This window comes from Sus scrofa, chromosome 14 (genome assembly GCF_054392235.1).
Source record: "Sus scrofa isolate SSC_HxYL_T2T_F1_AM1 chromosome 14, Sscrofa_HxYL_maternal_Yorkshire_Landrace_v2.0, whole genome shotgun sequence".
NCBI classification, from domain to species: domain Eukaryota; kingdom Metazoa; phylum Chordata; class Mammalia; order Artiodactyla; family Suidae; genus Sus; species Sus scrofa.
Genome location: NC_139396.1, coordinates 75,725,156 through 75,742,980, shown reverse-complemented (window position 1 = coordinate 75,742,980; position 17,825 = coordinate 75,725,156). Strand labels below are relative to the sequence as shown.

General features: G+C 40.5%; 1 protein-coding gene across 11 annotated transcripts in view; it reads left to right on the top strand.

Annotated features, from left to right (window-relative positions):
- Positions 1-17,825, top strand: part of RYR2 (ryanodine receptor 2) — a 745,790-nt gene that overhangs the window by 702,745 nt on the left and 25,220 nt on the right. For 8 of the 11 annotated variants that reach the window (XM_084996827.1, XM_084996825.1, XM_084996824.1 and 5 more), the window contains 8 exons: positions 1,413-2,710; positions 3,496-3,563; positions 6,486-6,633; positions 7,151-7,237; positions 7,777-7,995; positions 9,717-9,847; positions 11,115-11,157; positions 14,769-14,902. In XM_084996827.1, coding sequence (XP_084852953.1) covers positions 1,413-2,710; positions 3,496-3,563; positions 6,486-6,633; positions 7,151-7,237; positions 7,777-7,995; positions 9,717-9,847; positions 11,115-11,157; positions 14,769-14,902 — 2,128 coding nt within the window. The remainder of the gene's footprint in view (positions 1-1,412; positions 2,711-3,495; positions 3,564-6,485; positions 6,634-7,150; positions 7,238-7,776; positions 7,996-9,716; positions 9,848-11,114; positions 11,158-14,768; positions 14,903-17,825) is intronic. The other 3 variants (XM_084996826.1, XM_084996822.1, XM_084996820.1) reach the window with 1 other exon arrangement.

Sequence of the window (17,825 nt, the reverse complement as noted above, 5' to 3'; positions counted from 1 at the left end):
CGTTCTGTTCAAGGAGTAAAAGTATTCGATGACTGGACTTCCCTGGTGGCTCAGTGGGTTAAAGATCTGGCATCGTCAGTGCTGTAGCATGGGTTCGAACCCTGGCTCAGGAAGTTTCCCATGATGCAGGCATGGCCAAAAAAACAAATGTGAATTCCCATTGTGGTTCAGCCGAAACAAACCCAACCAGTATCCATGAAAATTCAGGTTCAATCCCTGACTCAGTAGGTTAAGGATCTGGCATTGCCACGATCTGAGGTAGGTTGCAGATGTGGCTCAGATCCTGTGCTGCTGGCTGTGGCATAGACCAGCAGCTACAGCTCCACTTCAACCCTTAGCCTGGGAACTTCCATATGCCACAGGTGTGGCCCTAAAAAAGTAAAATAAAATAAAATAGCCATTCAGTGACTCTATAATTTAGGATAATATCTCATTTTCTCAAGCTTATCACTGATCTGCCATTTTATAACTATTTTATAACTAGAAAGTTTTTTCTAGACCATAAGGAAATGTAGGGAGAACCTTTTCATTCTAAACCAGAAAGAGGAGGTAATTTGCTTTCAGTGGATCTACTTGAAGTCCTTACCCTCACCTTTATTTAATTTAATTAATTGATTGCTTGACTTTTTAATGGCCACACCAGTGGCATATGGAGGTTCCCAGGCTAGGGGTCCAATCGGAGCTGTTGCCTCCAGCCTACACCACAGCTACAGCAACATGAGATCCAAGCCACATCTGCGACCTACACCACAGCTCACAGCAATGCTGGATCCTTAACCCACTGAGCAAGACCAGGGATCAAACCAAAAACCTCATGGATACTAGTCGGGTTGGTTAACGGCTGAGCTACAATGGGAATTCTACCTTATCCTAACCTTTAATAATCATGTCACAACAGGTTCATAATTTAGCCTTGCCAAACCCCAGTTTCCTCAATAATAACACCAGAATTTAATAAAAAGTGCCTGCCTCACAGACACATGAACATGAAATCAGGTAATGTCTATGAGTACCAGTTTTTCAACCCTATCAGGCTGTGCACACACTCATTTTTATTATTAATATGAGACTGGATTTTAGTTTCTGGCTTTAAGATATAAATGTTTGCCCCATTTTTTTTTTAATCCTAAAACATGTTGCTTCTTAGATCAATTAGAGGAAAAAAAATGTTAGCTTTTCTTCACATTGTTCTACATGTGTTAAGCTAATTACTTTGTAAATTTGCTTTTACGTGTGTTCACAGAATCACTCTTTTAAACTAGAGTTTACAAATCACTATCCATCTTTCCCTTCATGCGTTGGAAGATAAACAAGGCACTGTCTTTGATTCCATTGCTAAATAAGATTTATATGGTTATTTTCTCTATAGCTGGGAATGTTCATTTTGAACCAGTGCAATTCTTTACCCCCAGGCAATGTTGTGAATGGCACCATTGGCAAACAGATGGTTGATATGCTCGTGGAATCTTCCAACAACGTGGAGATGATTCTCAAGTTTTTTGACATGTTCTTAAAACTCAAGGACTTGACATCCTCTGACACCTTTAAGGAGTATGACCCAGATGGCAAAGGAGTCATTTCCAAGAGGGACTTCCACAAAGCCATGGAAAGCCACAAGCACTACACGCAGTCGGAGACTGAGTTCCTTCTGTCCTGCGCAGAGACGGACGAAAACGAAACCCTTGACTACGAGGAGTTTGTCAAGCGGTTCCACGAGCCCGCCAAGGACATTGGCTTCAACGTGGCGGTGCTCCTGACAAACCTCTCAGAGCACATGCCCAATGACACCCGACTGCAGACCTTCCTGGAGCTGGCGGAAAGCGTGCTCAACTACTTCCAGCCCTTCCTGGGCCGCATCGAAATCATGGGCAGCGCCAAACGCATCGAGAGGGTCTACTTTGAAATCAGTGAGTCCAGCCGAACCCAGTGGGAGAAGCCCCAGGTCAAGGAGTCCAAAAGGCAGTTTATTTTTGACGTGGTCAATGAAGGGGGAGAGAAAGAGAAGATGGAGCTCTTTGTGAACTTCTGCGAGGACACCATATTCGAGATGCAGCTGGCGGCGCAGATCTCAGAGTCGGACTTGAACGAGAGGTCAGCGAATAAAGAGGAGAGTGAGAAGGAGAAGCCGGAGGAGCAGGGCCCCAGAATGGGTTTCTTTTCCCTCGTGACGGTCAGGTCGGCCCTGCTGGCCCTCAGGTATAACGTCTTGACCCTCATGCGGATGCTGAGCCTCAAGAGCCTGAAGAAGCAGATGAAGAAGGTGAAGAAGATGACAGTGAGGGACATGGTCACAGCTTTCTTCACGTCCTATTGGAGTGTGTTTATGACCCTCTTGCACTTCGCTGCCAGCGTCTCCAGAGGCTTCTCGCGTATCATCGGTGGCCTCCTGCTGGGTGGGAGCCTGGTGGAAGGTGCGAAGAAGATCAAGGTGGCAGAGCTCTTGGCCAACATGCCAGACCCCACGCAGGATGAGGTGAGGGGAGACGGGGATGAGGGGGAGAGGAAAGTCCTAGAAGGGACCCTGCCCTCTGAAGACCTAACGGACTTGAAGGAGCTGACGGAGGAGAGTGACCTTCTCTCCGACATCTTCGGCCTGGACCTGAAGCGGGAAGGAGGGCAGTACAAACTGATCCCACACAATCCCAATGCTGGCCTGAGCGACCTCATGAGCAGCCCCGCCCCCATCCCCGAGGTGCAGGAAAAGTTCCAGGTAACTTATCTGCAGTCATGGCCGCTCTCTGGACATCAGGCGGGCACAGTAAAGGAACTGGACCTCAGCTGCCTTGCTAGTGCCAGAGTGGCATTGGGTGTGACCTGTCCCACCAAGAAAGAGGATTGGCTTTTTGGTAGGCAGAGCTAGTCTTCTGAAGATTCTTTATAAATTCCTGAGTTAAACTCTTATGGTGTAAGCTCAAGTACTGACCCCCATGACAAGAGGCAATGGGACAGTCACTCATCCATAAATATTTTAGGAAGATTTGCTGTGTGTCTGACTCCACTGGGTGTCATAGGGATTAAAAGAAATCTAAGATGTGATCACTACTTTCAAGTTGCCTTAAAGAGTTTATCAGAAAGATAAAACACCTATGAAAAAGCTAGGAAAGTATTAAGTAGCAGAGGCAGCAGACATGAGAGGTTTACCTGTGTTGGGAGAACAGAAACCTCAGTGTCGTTTTTAGTTAGAGGAGATTTAAGAAGTGAGCTTCATTTGATGTTGGAGGATGAGTAAGATTTGAGTAGGTGAATGAGGGAAAGAAAGCCTTTGTGAAATAAGAAAAGTGGGAAGGAGCTCAGAAAGTTGGTACCTACTGTGCTGGCCAGTGGGTCAGTGTGAAGGGCAAGTGTGGGGGCCAGTAAAATGAAGTGCACACTTTTATCTCCATAGGGTAGGAAGGTATCTCCTACAGAGATTTGATATGCGGTCACAGGGCTCCCTACACTCATTCAAAGGTGATATGTAATCCCCCTTCTCTTTTCCCCATTGACTCCTCCAAGGAACAGAAGGCAAAGGAAGAAGAAAAGGAGGAAAAAGAAGAAAACAAATCTGAACCTGAGAAAGCCGAGTATGTGTAGTTTCTGTACCCTTTCCTTTGTTTCTGTAAGTCTCTCTCACCTGTCGCATTCAGGGGATGCGGTGGAGTGGCATGCACAGGATGACATCTGTCTTCTCAATGGAGGACCTTAGCCATGGGCAGGGATGAGCATAGACACCTGCTGGGGGAGCCGCTCCTGTCTCTCCTTGGGGATTCTGCTTGGGTGTTTGTCTCTCAGGGGGAAGGACTCCATTGACTCCCTGTGATGCTCTCTGCAAGCTGAAGTTCTTCGTTTAAAATCAAGCATCTCTTCTGTCCTTGTAGAGAGGGGAGGGGACAAACCTTCTGAACACCCATAGAGTAGAATCCTTGAGGAGTGGTATTCCTTAGAGTGCAGTCTAGGGGCACCTGCCTGGAGAGTCTGTTAAAGCCGCACATGCTTGGGCCCCACCACAGATTCTGAATCGTAGATCTGGTGTGGGGCCTGGGGATCTTCATTTTCACCAACAGTCCTGGTGCTACAGTTATAAATGCAGCAATGAGAAATAAAGAGCTGACTATGAATCAAAGAAAATGATTTCCTCTTAATACTGCCTTTCTGTTAGTGATTGAAACCTACGTCTTTCCCCAAATTTACATAGTTTATTTTATTTATTTATTTATTTATTTATTTTAGGGCCACACCCACAGCATATAGAAGTTCCCAGGCGAGCAGTTGAGTCAGAGCTATAACTGCTGGCCTACAGCACATCCACAGCAATACCAGATCCAGCCCTAGCCTGTGACCTATGCCACAGCTCATGGCAGGGATCCTTAACCCACTGAGCAAGACCAGGGATTGAACCTGCATTCTTATGGATACTAGTCAGGTTCATTACTGCAGAGCCACAACAGGAAATCCAACATAGTTTTATATATACTTTTCTTTGGCCACACCTGTGGCATATGGAAGTTCCTGGGCCAGGGATAGAATCCAAACTGCAGCTACACCACAGCTGCAGCAACGCTGGATACTTAACATCCTGTGCCAGGCTGGGGATCAAACATGCATGTCTGCAACCACCCAAGTCGCAGCAGCTGTGTCCTTAACCCACTACACTACAGCAGTAACTCCATATATGTACTTTTTTTTTTGTGCATATTAGGGCCACACATGTGGCATATGGAAGTTCCCAGACAAGGGGTTGAATCAGATCTGCAGCTGCCAGCCTACGCCACAGCCAACACAGGATCTGAGCCACATCAGTGACCTACACCACAGCTCATGGCAACGGTGTATACTTAACCCACTGTGCAAGGCCAGGGAGGGACTGAACGTGCATCATCATGGATAATAGTCCATGAGCCACTGAGCCACAATGGGAATTCTTATATATGCACATTTTTAGCAATTAAGGGAAATCAAATTTTTAAGTAAACCTATAGTATTCTCACATAGCATTTTATTTTTCTCCTCCATTCCATTATTTCCTTTGGCTTATTTTCATTGTCTATTCTTTTTTTTTAGAATAGACAAATGTTTATTTAAAATTGTATTAATTTAGTTGTAGCTATAAAATCAAAATAACATTAAAATAAATGATGCAACAGAAATAGTTCTTATTTTCAATGTTCTATCTCATGGAAAAAACAACTTTTTCATATGCATGCTTGATACCACTAGAGTGGTGTCACCTTTTGAGTAACTTAATACTTTTTTAGGGAAAATCATTATTATTTCTAAATTATTTGAGATAGAATTAGAAGAAATCTCAGATGTGGTCACTACTTTCAAACAGCCTTAAAGAGTTTATTAGAAAGATAAAATGCTCATGAACAAGTTAGCAAATTAAGTAGCAGAGGCAGCAGACAGTAGAGGTTACAAGTTGTTTTAAAGAAAACACTGGACACGACGTCATTTCACCCGTAAATATCTTTATTTTATTTCACTCATAAGTACACATATGTATTTCTAATTGCTAAGGACTTTTTTAAAAACCGTAATTATCGTGCCATTATTTGAACCGAACAAAACTTACAGTATTTCTTTAATACCGTCTAATACTTGCTAAATAGTTAAGCTTCCTTAATTATCACAAAAGGATCTTTTCACAGTTGGCTCATTTGAATTAGACCTCAAACAAGGGCCACCATTGTCTTTTCTTTATAGTCAGCACTTCATTGTCATAGATCTTGCACTGTTGGATCAGTTGTGAAAATGTCTGCATTAATGACTATTATAGTGAAATGTGAACATATGTAACAGGACATGACAGTCATTTCAATGACAGCTCTTTAACGTTAAAAAATAAGGTTAGGAGGAGTTCCTGTTGTGGCTCAGTGGTAACAAACCCGACGAGTATCCATGAGAATGTGGGTTTGATACCTCGCCTTGTTCAGTAGGTTGAGGATCCCATGTTGCTGTGAGCTGTGGTGTAGGTGGAAGACTTGGCTCGGATCCTGCTTTGCTGTGGCTGTGGCATAGGCTGGCAGCTGCAGCTCTAATTTGACACCTAGCCTGGGAACTCCCATATGCCACACCTGCAGCCCTAAAAAGAAAACAAAAATATTGAACATTAAAATAATAATTTAAAAAATAAAATATGTTGGGGAAAAAATAAGGTATGTTGAAAACTCACAGCCCAAAAAAGGTCTCCATTGTTGTTCTCTTTTCAGTTAAATATTTTATTATTACAATTGGAAAGGAATATGCTGTGTATAGAACCAAAGATACTTGAAGCCTATAAAACACCCTATCAATTTGAACTTCACAGAAGTATCCATCTATAGGAATCTATGATAAGCAAGAAATCCTGCCCCAATTCGAAAATTCAGAATATTGTAATCCATAGGAAGAGAGAATAGTTATTAAAAATACGATGATTTAAATATTTGTTCATTTGCCTATTTTGGCACAAAACCTGTTCAGTTTAGTTTCTGGGTGGCTTATATTTCATTCACTTGCATTCATAGGGGAGAAGACGGAGAAAAAGAGGAAAAAGCCAAAGAAGACAAGGGTAAACAAAAATTGCGGCAGCTCCACACACATCGATATGGAGAGCCAGAAGTTCCTGAGTCAGCATTCTGGAAGAAAATCATAGCCTACCAACAGAAACTGCTAGTAAGATGTTTTAGAATGAATATTGTTACTGATAGATTGTGAGACCATAGTCATCCAGGTGCAGTAACTATTCATTGACCTTCCCTTGGGTGGCACCCAGTGAACGAAGTCAGCCTTGCAAGTATCTTGTATTTGCCCATCTTAGTGTTTAAATGTTACAATGAATGCCTTGGCCCACGGCTCCCCATCATCAAACCCATCACCTCTGCACACATTCGCATGTGTAACACACCCATTTCCTAAGTCCCTTACCTGATGGGTTTTTCTTCATAGCGTTTAACATTCCCTGAAATGATGCTTTTCATCTGTGAGTGTGCTTCTTGATTATCTGTCTCCTCCATCGTAGTTTACATTTTCTTATTCACTATCACATCTATAGCACCAAGAGTGGGACTAGATACATAGTAGGCCCCCAAGAAATAGTTTTGGGTAAATGCATGAATGCTTTGTTTAAATTGTCTGCCAATTTTGAGTCTCTCGATCCAGTGACTTTTTGATAATTTTTTTCCACCTTCAGAACTATTTTGCTCGCAACTTTTACAACATGAGAATGTTAGCCTTATTTGTCGCATTTGCAATCAACTTCATCTTGCTTTTTTATAAGGTACGTACATCCTAGTCTTTTAATAACCCATCTGAAACTACAGATAGACCGAACTGAATGTAAAGATGGCACAGATCCCCCAGTGAGCACATCTCAACCTATTCTGAAATGTATTCCGATGAAAAGAGAAAAGCTGAATCTCACGCATGTCACTGACCATATAGTACGGCAGGGATAGATTTACCACTTTGCACTAAGAAATGACCCCACTGAAGAATGCTTGATTTGGGAGAGGGCTTGCCCACGGTGTTCGAAGCTGCATTTGGCGGAATACCTCACTTGTTACTGATTTGGGTGTGGCATACCTGTGTTACATTAAATTCTTTTGATGATTGAAAAGGCAGCTTAGCCATCTGATGGTTTTTCCTGCATGTGTTCAATCCTCAGAACTGGTTGGCTTAGCCTTTGCTTTGGGCTTCTGCTTGTGCAGGGGTTTCACATCCAGCTACTTGCTCATAAGGCTGGGTTTCCATTGTTTCTTGTGTACACGGAGGTCTTAGAGGGAGTGAACTGACTGTACTTTAAATGGTTTGAATCAGGTCTCCACTTCTTCTGTGGTTGAAGGAAAGGAGCTCCCCACACGCAGTTCAAGTGAAAATGCCAACTTTGGCAGCCTGGACAGCAGCTCGCCTAGAATCATTGCCGTCCACTATGTGCTAGAGGAGAGCAGTGGCTACATGGAGCCCACACTGCGCATCTTGGCCATTCTGCACACGGTCATCTCCTTCTTCTGCATCATTGGCTACTACTGCCTGAAGGTGAGACAATGAGACACCAAGGAACCAACACGTGCAGGGTGAGGGGAGGAAGCAGCATGGAGAAGAGGAAAAAGCGGGGTGATGGTGCAGACCCAACAGAGCACGGCACAGGTGAAGTTGAGATGCCACTTCAGGGTGGTCCAGGGTTGGGCTCTTGGAGCCTGGCTTTTAGAGCTCCATATGGACCAGTCCCTGCCTGTGGTTGTCTTCCTATAGTTTTCTTTCACATATTGGTAATTATTCACTTATGGCCAATTTAACCTATAATTTGGCCCCACAGAAGTAACCTAAACACTATGTCGCCTAGCAGTGCTCCAGTGTAATAAGAATTCTAGAAATACATCCTATGGAACATATGAGTCCTTTTGATTGTTCTGTTATTAGGTACCAGTCTATTGCCATTCTTGACAAAGATGATTCACAGTGTATCCCAGTCACTCAGAGAGTGATGCAGATCCCTCCCTAGAGCCCTATCAAGGGAACAGTATCATTTGGTGCATAGAACTCAAGATGGACTCTCTGAGTGGCCCAAATGGGTTAAGGATCCAGTGTTGTCACTGCTGTGACGAGGGTTCAATCCCTGGCCTGGGAACTTCTACATGCCCTGGCCACAGCCAGCCAAAAAAAAAGATAGATTCTCTGAGTACTCAGGGCTGCGGATTACCTTTGCAAATCTCTTTATCTTTTCCCAGCATAATACTGCCTTTATTTTGCTGTCTCCTGCTTCTGATTGTAAAGCTTCTAGAAGACATTTGAAAAACCAGAGTCCTAGGGAGTTCCCCTTGTGGCTCAGTGGGTTAAAGATCTAGCATTGGCTCTGTGAGGATGTGGGTTCTATCCATAGCCCAGTAGGTTAAGCTTCTGGCTTTACCACTGCTATGGCAGAGGTTGCAGCTGCAGCTCCCATTTGACCCTTAGCCTGGGAACTTCCATATGCCATAGGTGCAGCCACATAAAGAAAAAAAGAGAAAGAAAAACCGTGGTCCAGGGTAAAAGACTAGAATGCAAAGTTTTTTTCACAAACTCTTCTACCTTCCTTTCCTTCCTTTGTTGTATGAAGGGGAGAGGGATGGGGGGGTGATATTTTTGGATGCTTCTAGAGTGTACGCATCTTTTTTTACATCTGTGCCTTATAATGTCTGTCCATATGAAAAGGGAATCAGTGAATGCTGAAGACATTTTGGCAAACAAATTTTTTTGCTGATGTCGAAATTAAAATGTATTTCAAAATAACATATGGACACACTGAGTATAGAGTTATTAAAGAGATTGCTTAACTAAAACTCTGCATTTTGTAGAATCATGCATTTGGAACATTGGTAACATTGCTAAGTTTTGTTTCATCCATATATATGTATATATAATATACACAAGAAAACAATTTTGTATAATCTTTTTCTCTTTAATCTTAAAAGTTGATTTCATTAGTGCAATCATCTGTGAACCTCTATGTGTTTAAAAACATATGCATATATATATTTTATAAAATATTTATGCATATATATATATGTACATATAATATCCTTTCCATCTTCTGTTTTTCCAAAACCTCTAGATACCTCTTTTGGCCTAAATATAGCTGATTCATTTTAACTCAGTTTTTACCTTCCTGGAGGTAACAAGGGAAATACTCCTTTCCAAAAGCTGTTTTTGAAGATAGTGACCGCAAGAGATGCCGGTAAATCTAAACTAATTGTAACATGTTTATTTTTCAAATGTAGGTCCCACTGGTAATCTTTAAGCGAGAAAAGGAAGTAGCTCGAAAATTGGAATTTGATGGGCTTTATATTACAGAACAGCCTTCAGAAGATGATATTAAAGGCCAGTGGGATAGACTCGTAATCAACACACAGTGAGTAAAGAATTATATGAGACATTTCTGTGCTCAGTAATTTTAAGACATAAAATACTTTCCTGGAGTTCCTGCAGATTTGTCACAAGTTTGTCATATTCAGCCAAGAAAATCAAAAGATGAAGCTCCATCAGCTTCTTAAAGGAGGCCATCAATCTCTGCCCCTCTGTGTTCTAAATTCCTCCATCATCATGGCTTGGAGCCCATTTCCTCAGCATCTATGCAACCTGTCATCCATTCTTTAGTGTTCAGGGAAGTGCATCACTCGAGGTACATAACCTGCAGTGCAGGGTTATCTCACACAAAAGCATGGAGGAAGCCAAAATTATTCATTAAGGAATGAGTTGTAGCATTAAAGGCAAAAATATTGAATTTCACACTTTTAATCTAAGTTGGAAAATCTCTGTTGGCATCATCCAGCCCCCTAGCATGTAACTAGCTAAGCATTATGACATGTAAAAGCTAAGACAGAAAAAAGCATACTTTTTCTATATACTGATTACGTTAGCCTTGTGAGATCAAGAGCCAAACTGTTACGTGCTGCTTCAGAGAGAAATCTATCATGAAAGACTAATATTCCACCTTTAGAGGTGTAAGTAATACAGCCTTTTTCAGTGGTTTGTACCACTCAAGAATGAAATAGCTTTTTTTTATTGTGATCAGTTCTGCTTATTCTTAAAAAGCTATGATTTCTAATAAGTTCTGGGTTTTCAAATGGGGTGATTTATTTGCATGTTATAAGTGTTTTTTCTAAATGATCAATATTTTGTTTACCAACTCCACATGTTAATACTGAATCAAATCAAGTCTATCCTTTAAGATGCCAGTCATGTGATGGTACTGTGCTCAGTTTCCTTGAGGATAACTTGTGCAAATAGCATTTCTTTAACTTCCTAGGAAAAACAATGACAGATTTTTAGATACTCTAAATTTTAAAGACAATTGACAAAGAAATGTATATGCTGACACATTATAAGTAAACAAAAATATAAGACTGCTTCTCAATAAATATGCTCATATTCTCCTCCATTAAAATATTGGCCTGGTCTTTTGTGTGATTTTACATGTGTATATTGACATTTAAAGCAATATTTAATATATTCATGAAAGAAAATTATGGGCAAAGATGGGGAACAAATTCATTATAATTTCTGTGAATAGAAGAATATGTGTTGATATATTAAGTATTTCATTTATTCCAAACAGTATGTTATTTATCATTTTTAAAAATGACATTGTTTTACTTCCATGCTTTTATATCTTTTAGGTCATTTCCCAACAACTACTGGGACAAATTTGTTAAAAGAAAGGTAATGCTACTTAGCATAAATTTCTTTTTTTTTTTTTAAGGTGCAATTCAGATTTGGGTTTGCTCTGGTTCATATGTAGGATGAGATATTGAGGTGTGCTTTACCTGTCTGCCAATGTCATTTCAATATGACAATAGAATTGGATATGAATTTCCACAGTATCATGAGAAATCCTCACTCAGCAGCTAAAAACTAAATAAGCATTGCTTCACCCACCCTGTCCTCTGCCTCAGGTAAAAAAACAGTGCTCAGTCTGTACATTAACAAGAATTGGTAAGAATTTTCTTGGAGAAAAGTATTTGGGCAAGTGAAATTGACTGAAGGCACTTTTCTGATAAGACCCCTCAGTCATCAGGGCTGGGATTCTCCTCCCCAGCACAGAAGTGAAGTTGTTGCATAGCAGCAAAGGACTGAATCTCATTTCCTTGAAACAAATTTCAAAGGCAATTTTATTTTTGTGAATTTTTTTTTTGTTGTTGTTTGTTTCTTTAGGGACAGACCCGTGGCATATGGAAGTTCCCAGACTGAGGTCAAACCCGAGCTGTAGCTGCCGGTTTACGCCACAGCCATAGCAACGTGAGATATGGGGCATATCTGTGACCTACACCACAGTTCAGGGCAACACCGGATCCTTAAGCCACTGCGTGAGGCCAGGGATTAAACCTGCATCCTCATGGATGCTAGTCAGATTTGTTTCTGCTGAGCCACAACGGGAACTCCCATTTTTGTGAAGTTTTATTCTTCTGATGCAGACTGCATCAGAAGGTGGAAGAGAACACAAATAAGAATTCAGCTGTGGACTGTGGCGCTTACGTAAGGTCTAATTTTGAGAGTTAAGGATTATCTCTGTTCTTTCTATCACACAATATATAAAGTAGATCACTTAAAATATATATATATAGTATGTACCTAGTACTTGTACATTGTAAATATGATAATCGTTATTTTGTACCTCCTGCTTATTCTTTGAATGCTCCAGTTGTCAAACTGACTCACTTCACCGTGGATTCCGTAATGAGTTCCAGTGCCATTGTATACAGTCTGGAGTGAAAGGCCACAGATACTTGCCAAATGAAATGGTCTTTTCCCCTTTGGTTCCACTAGTTTAGTGCTACTCAGAGGGTAGTTGGTGACTAGTTGCTACAAATTTTTGTCACCAATCTGAGGGGAAATATAGTTTGCCAAGAATTTTTTTCTTTTTTTTTGGTCTTTTTAAGGCCACACCCTAAAAAGGCATACCAAAGTTTCCAGGCTAGGGGTCTAATCAGAGCTGCAGTTGCCAGCCTTCACCATAGCCACAGCAACACCAGATCTGAGCTGCATCCACAACCTACACCACAGTTCATAGCAACACTGGATCCTTAACCCACTGAGCAGAGCCAGGGATCAAACCCTGAGTTCTCATGAACACTAGTTGGGTTGTTACCACTGAGCCATAATGGGAACTCCTGCCAAGAATTTAAAAGAAAGCACATTTAAAAAAAAAAAAAAAGATTTTCTAGGGAGTTCCCTTGTGGTGCAGCAGATAAGGATCTGGCATTGTCACTGCAGCAGCTTGGGTCTCTGTTGTGCCGTGGGTTTGATCCCTGGCCTGGGAACTTCTTTGTGGTGCCACAAAGCTTAAAAAAAAAAAAAAGACTTTCTAGTTGGAAAAAGCAGTGTGTTTGTGGATATTCATTTTGGTGCAAAGTTTTTTTTTTTTGTCTCCTCATGTCCATGGAGTAGCAGCAGTAGCAATGCATTACTGCATGGGAGTGTGTCCAAATTAAGCCAAAACTTCAGAAGAAGAATGTTTTAAGTAATTTAAAATCGTTCACTTGAATATTTTATTTTTATTAATAATTCAACAGAATAAAGAAGATGCTTCTAAGTCATTAAAGCAAGAGTTTCTCTGAAGGAAACTGCATATCTAGAGTCAAATAAATAATAACTGTTAATTGCAGCCAAGATCATTCACAGTATTCCTGCACAAGGTTTCAATTCGTTCTTCTGGGTGAGAATCCAGCCCATAGAGAGCTCCCACTCAGACCAGACCAGCCCATTTTCAATGCTGTGGGAATAATGCAAAACAAGTGGTTTTCATTAACCTAAGTAGTACATGCTCATAGGCTTTTTAACTGCTGTTGCTCTTCTGTGTTTTCTTTTAATTTCCCTGACTGTATGTATACATTCAGAAAAAGCTCATTTTTCTTTCTGCTAATCCTTTCTTTCTCTTTATGTATTTCTCACTTATCCACTCTCATCTTTTTTGTTTGTTTGTTCGTTGTTCTTTATAAGGCCACTTCTGTGGCATATGGAAGGTCCCAGGCCATGGATCAAATCAGAACTTCAGCTGGAGGCCTATACCACAGCCATAGCAACACCGGATCCGGGCTGCATCTGTGACCTACACCACAGCTCACAGCACTGCCAGAGCCTTAACCCACTGAATGAGGTCAGGAGTCAAACCTGCATCCTCACAGAGACCATGTCAGGTTCTTAACCCACTGAGCCACAACAGGAACTCCCACTCTCATCTTTTACTCAACATTCCCCCTCCTCTTTCCCTAGATCTCAGTTCCTTTGTTCCTCCTGTATTCCTGTTCCTTGCTTTCTTCTCCCACTTTTCCTCTTTTGCTGCCAGTTCTGTCTCCCCCTGCATTTCTTTCATTACTTTTCCTGCCTCCCCCCTTTTTTTTATTGTCTTGAGGAACTCCCCTAGTATATAAACTTCAGGCTGAGAGTCACTGTGTCAGAGATGGACATACTGATCTGTGAGCCCATGTCTAAGCTCTGATCTAAAAACCCAACACCTGGGCACAGCCAGGCACATGTGACAGAAGAGAGAACAGCAGGGAAGTTTGCAGAGAAGGGGTTTGCAGAGAAGTTATTCTAATGATGGGCTAGGAATCCACACTAGATGAGAATTAAACTGAAGACCTGAGGCTGGTGACATGGTTCCAAGTTCAGGTGTTACTGAAGGATGGCTGGTGTCAGGAGACTCTGAGGAGGAGTCGAATGGTTGCAGTGGAGACCGGGGGTAGGGGGATGGATACCAGCATGTCCTGGCCAGCTTGGGGGCACACCACGCTCCAGGCAGAAGATCTTTGCTAGAAGTCAGCCCTGCTTGGATGCTTTCTCACCCCATGCCTTGCCAAGCTTCACAACCTTGAGCTTGTGACATTCTCTAAGACACAATTTCTTTCTCTGCAGAATAGGATGCTATCCACAGGGAATTTACATATTATGATAGTCAACATGAGGGCAAGCAAGTCAAACTTCTTCCTGGCACATAGTATAAATCTAGTAGAAGTTACTTTCATTCCATTTCCTCTTATCCCTGTACCCGTTTACATGAGGATGAAGAAAGTTCATCCTCTTCTCTTTGCATGTCTTCCTCTCCTGAGTAAGAAGTCTTATTCTTCAGATAGGTATTATTTAAAATGCCATAAGTTTGCTTAGACCTTAAGCAGTGTGATCACAGAACATGAGCCATTAGCTAGATTTTCAAGTGAACTGGAAAGACAAATGTATAATTTATATAAAAATAATCAGATATTTGTATGTGCATACACAGATAAGATTACTTAGTGGTGGAGGCCAGTAAGATGCTTTTTTTTTTCCTGCCCCAGGTTATGGATAAATATGGAGAGTTCTATGGCCGAGACAGAATCAGTGAGTTACTTGGCATGGATAAAGCTGCCCTGGACTTCAGCGATGCCCGGGAAAAGAAGAAGCCTAAGAAGGACAGCTCCCTGTCAGCCGTGTGAGTGTTACTTCTGCTCTCTCCCACAGGTCTAGGTGGAAAGGAGGGAAAATTAACACACTTCTGAACATGCTAGTATCTTGACTTTCTTTCCTTCCTTGTCAGAGGAAAAGAGAGAGGAGAGAAACAGAACATATATACAATCTGATTTTGAACCTCTGGGTAATTTGAGCTATGGAATCATTGGATTTATAATCCATTGATTTTTTAAATGTTTATCACAGTATCATTTTTCTAGCTTTATTGATCTATAATTGGCATATAGCAAAATGCTTTGACTTAATGTATATCATGAAATGATGACCATAGTAAGTTTAGTGAACATCCATCATCTGTAGATACAACATTAGATAGAAAAAAAAAATTTTTGCCTTGTGAAGAGAACTTTTAGGATAATTGATTAATTTTGGAAGGTGACTTTTCCACCACTTACATAAAGCAAGGAAAAAAATTAAGAAGTTATTACTCTTAATTTGATTTACCTTTTTATCCCTAAATGCCGCTTAAGTCAAAGTCAAAGATGCAAAAGCATAATATTTGACTATTTTTGTAATACTTCCCGTTTGAAAATAAGGTAGTTTTCTTGTTTTGGAAAAGGGAATTACGTAGGCCTTTTATAAGAAATGTTCAAAGTTCATATCCTTTTATTATAATTGTTGTGTTTTATTTAAATTGCAAAGACTTGGTATGCGGAAGTGCTGTACCATCATATTATTCCTTGGAAAGTTTACTTTTATTGTGCTCACATGGAATAGTATGCTGTGATATAACTAGAAGTATATAAACCAGTTGGATTGAATTCACTCACTGGAGACTGAATTACACACACACACACACACACACACACATATACATATAGTGGGAATATACATACATACACACACACACGTATATCTCTATATTGTAAATTTAATCAACTGTGACCCTAGAATAAATGTAAAGCCTACATACCTTTAAAAATCTAACTTCTTATTTTAGCTACTTAATGATTTTTAGAACAAGGGTACTAATTACCTTCCCTTATCTGTATATTTAAAGGGTCAAATAGTAATGCGGTAATTCCTTTGAAAACAGATATTTAAGGTTCTGTAGAGCAGTGTTAGTTTGTCCTAGATAAATATTTTAGGAGTTCCCTGGTGGCCTAGCTGTTAAGGATATATGGCTTTGTATGGGCACATTAAAATAGGGGGTCAGCTCACCTCCCGAGGATAGATTGGCTTCCAGCAGCCAGAAAGCATGCATGTTTCTTCTTCTGTATCTTCATGAGGTAAGAGGGGAGCTTATATCTCAAAACCATCTAGCAAAACTCCTCAGACTCTGGCTTGTTTACCCCTGAACCAATCCTGTGGCTGGGTGAATGCCATCTCCTGATTAGCCTAGGTCAGCTATGACCCATCTCTGGCAGGTAGAGTCAGCTTCACCCAAACAGCATCACTGCCACTGTTGATGGGGAAAGAGTATTGTGCACTACAGAAATGACATTCTGCTTAATGGTGTTGGTAGTAGACTTGTCACCTTAATGCATGATAGAGATGGAAAGGAAAGAAAACTTTATTAAAGTATATTTTATTTACAATATTCCAATTTCTGCTATACAACAAAGTGACCCAGTTATATATATTCTTTTTCTCATGTTATCTTCCATCATGGTCTATCCCAAGAGATTGGATATAGTTCCCTGTGCTTTACAGCAGGATCTCATTGCTTATCCATTCTAAATGTAATTGTTTGCATCTACTAACCCAAACCACCAGTTCATTCCACTTCCTCTCCCCTCCTCCTTAACAACCACAAGTCTGTTCTCTATGTCTGTGAGTCTGTTTCTGTTTTGTAGATAGGTTTATTTGTGTTATGTTTTAGACTCCATGTATAAGTGATATCATATGGTATTTGTCTTTCTCTTTTTGATTTACTTCACTTAGGATTAAAACCTTTAGTTGCATCCATGTTGCTGCAAATGACATTATTTCATTCCTTTTTATGGCTGAGTAGTATTCCATTGTATATATGTACCACTTCTTTATCCATTCATCTGTCAATGGACATTAAGTTGTTTCTGTGACTTGGCTATTGTGAATACTGCTGCTAAATTATGGTTTTTTCCAGATATATAACCAGGAGTAGGACTGCTGGATCATATGATAGTTCTACTTTGTTTTCTGAGGAACCTCCATACTGTTTTCCATAATGATTACACCAGTTAACATTCCCACTAAGAATTCCCTTTTCTCCCCATCCTCTCCAGCATTTGTTATTAATGATGGCCTTTCTGACCATTGTGAGGTGGTCCCTCCTTGTAGGTTTGATTTGTATTTCTCAAATAGTGATGTTGAGACACTGATTATTTCCCATGAAAGTAATCCAAAACAAAATAAGGGTTTAATATCAGGAGGTCTGAATTTCCATGGTAGTTTCTTACTTTATTTAAAAAGTCTTTTCAGAGTTCCTGTCGTGGCTCAGTGGTTAATGAACCCGACCAGGATCCATGAGGATGCAGGTTTGATCCCTGGCCTTGCTCAGTGGGTTAAGAATCTGGTGTTGCTGTGGCTGTAGTCCGATAGCTATAGCTCCGATTCAACCCCTAGCCTGGGAACCTCCATGTGCCGTTGGTGTGGCCCTAAAAAGACAAAAAAAAAAAAAAAAAGTTTTTCTATATGGATTGCCAAAAAACACATGAAAAGATGCTCAACATCATTAATTATAGAAAAACTTTTTAAATGAAGTAAGAAACTACCATGGGAAATTTAGACATCCTGATATAAACCCTTATTTTGTTTTGGATTACTTTCATGGGAAATAATCATAGTCGCATACAAATTGTCCTGTGTTTTATTTGTTTGCATCTCTTTTTTTAAGAAAAAGTATTTTCTAGAAACCCATTGTAAATATTCATGAAAATTTTAAAAAATTATTTAATAATAAA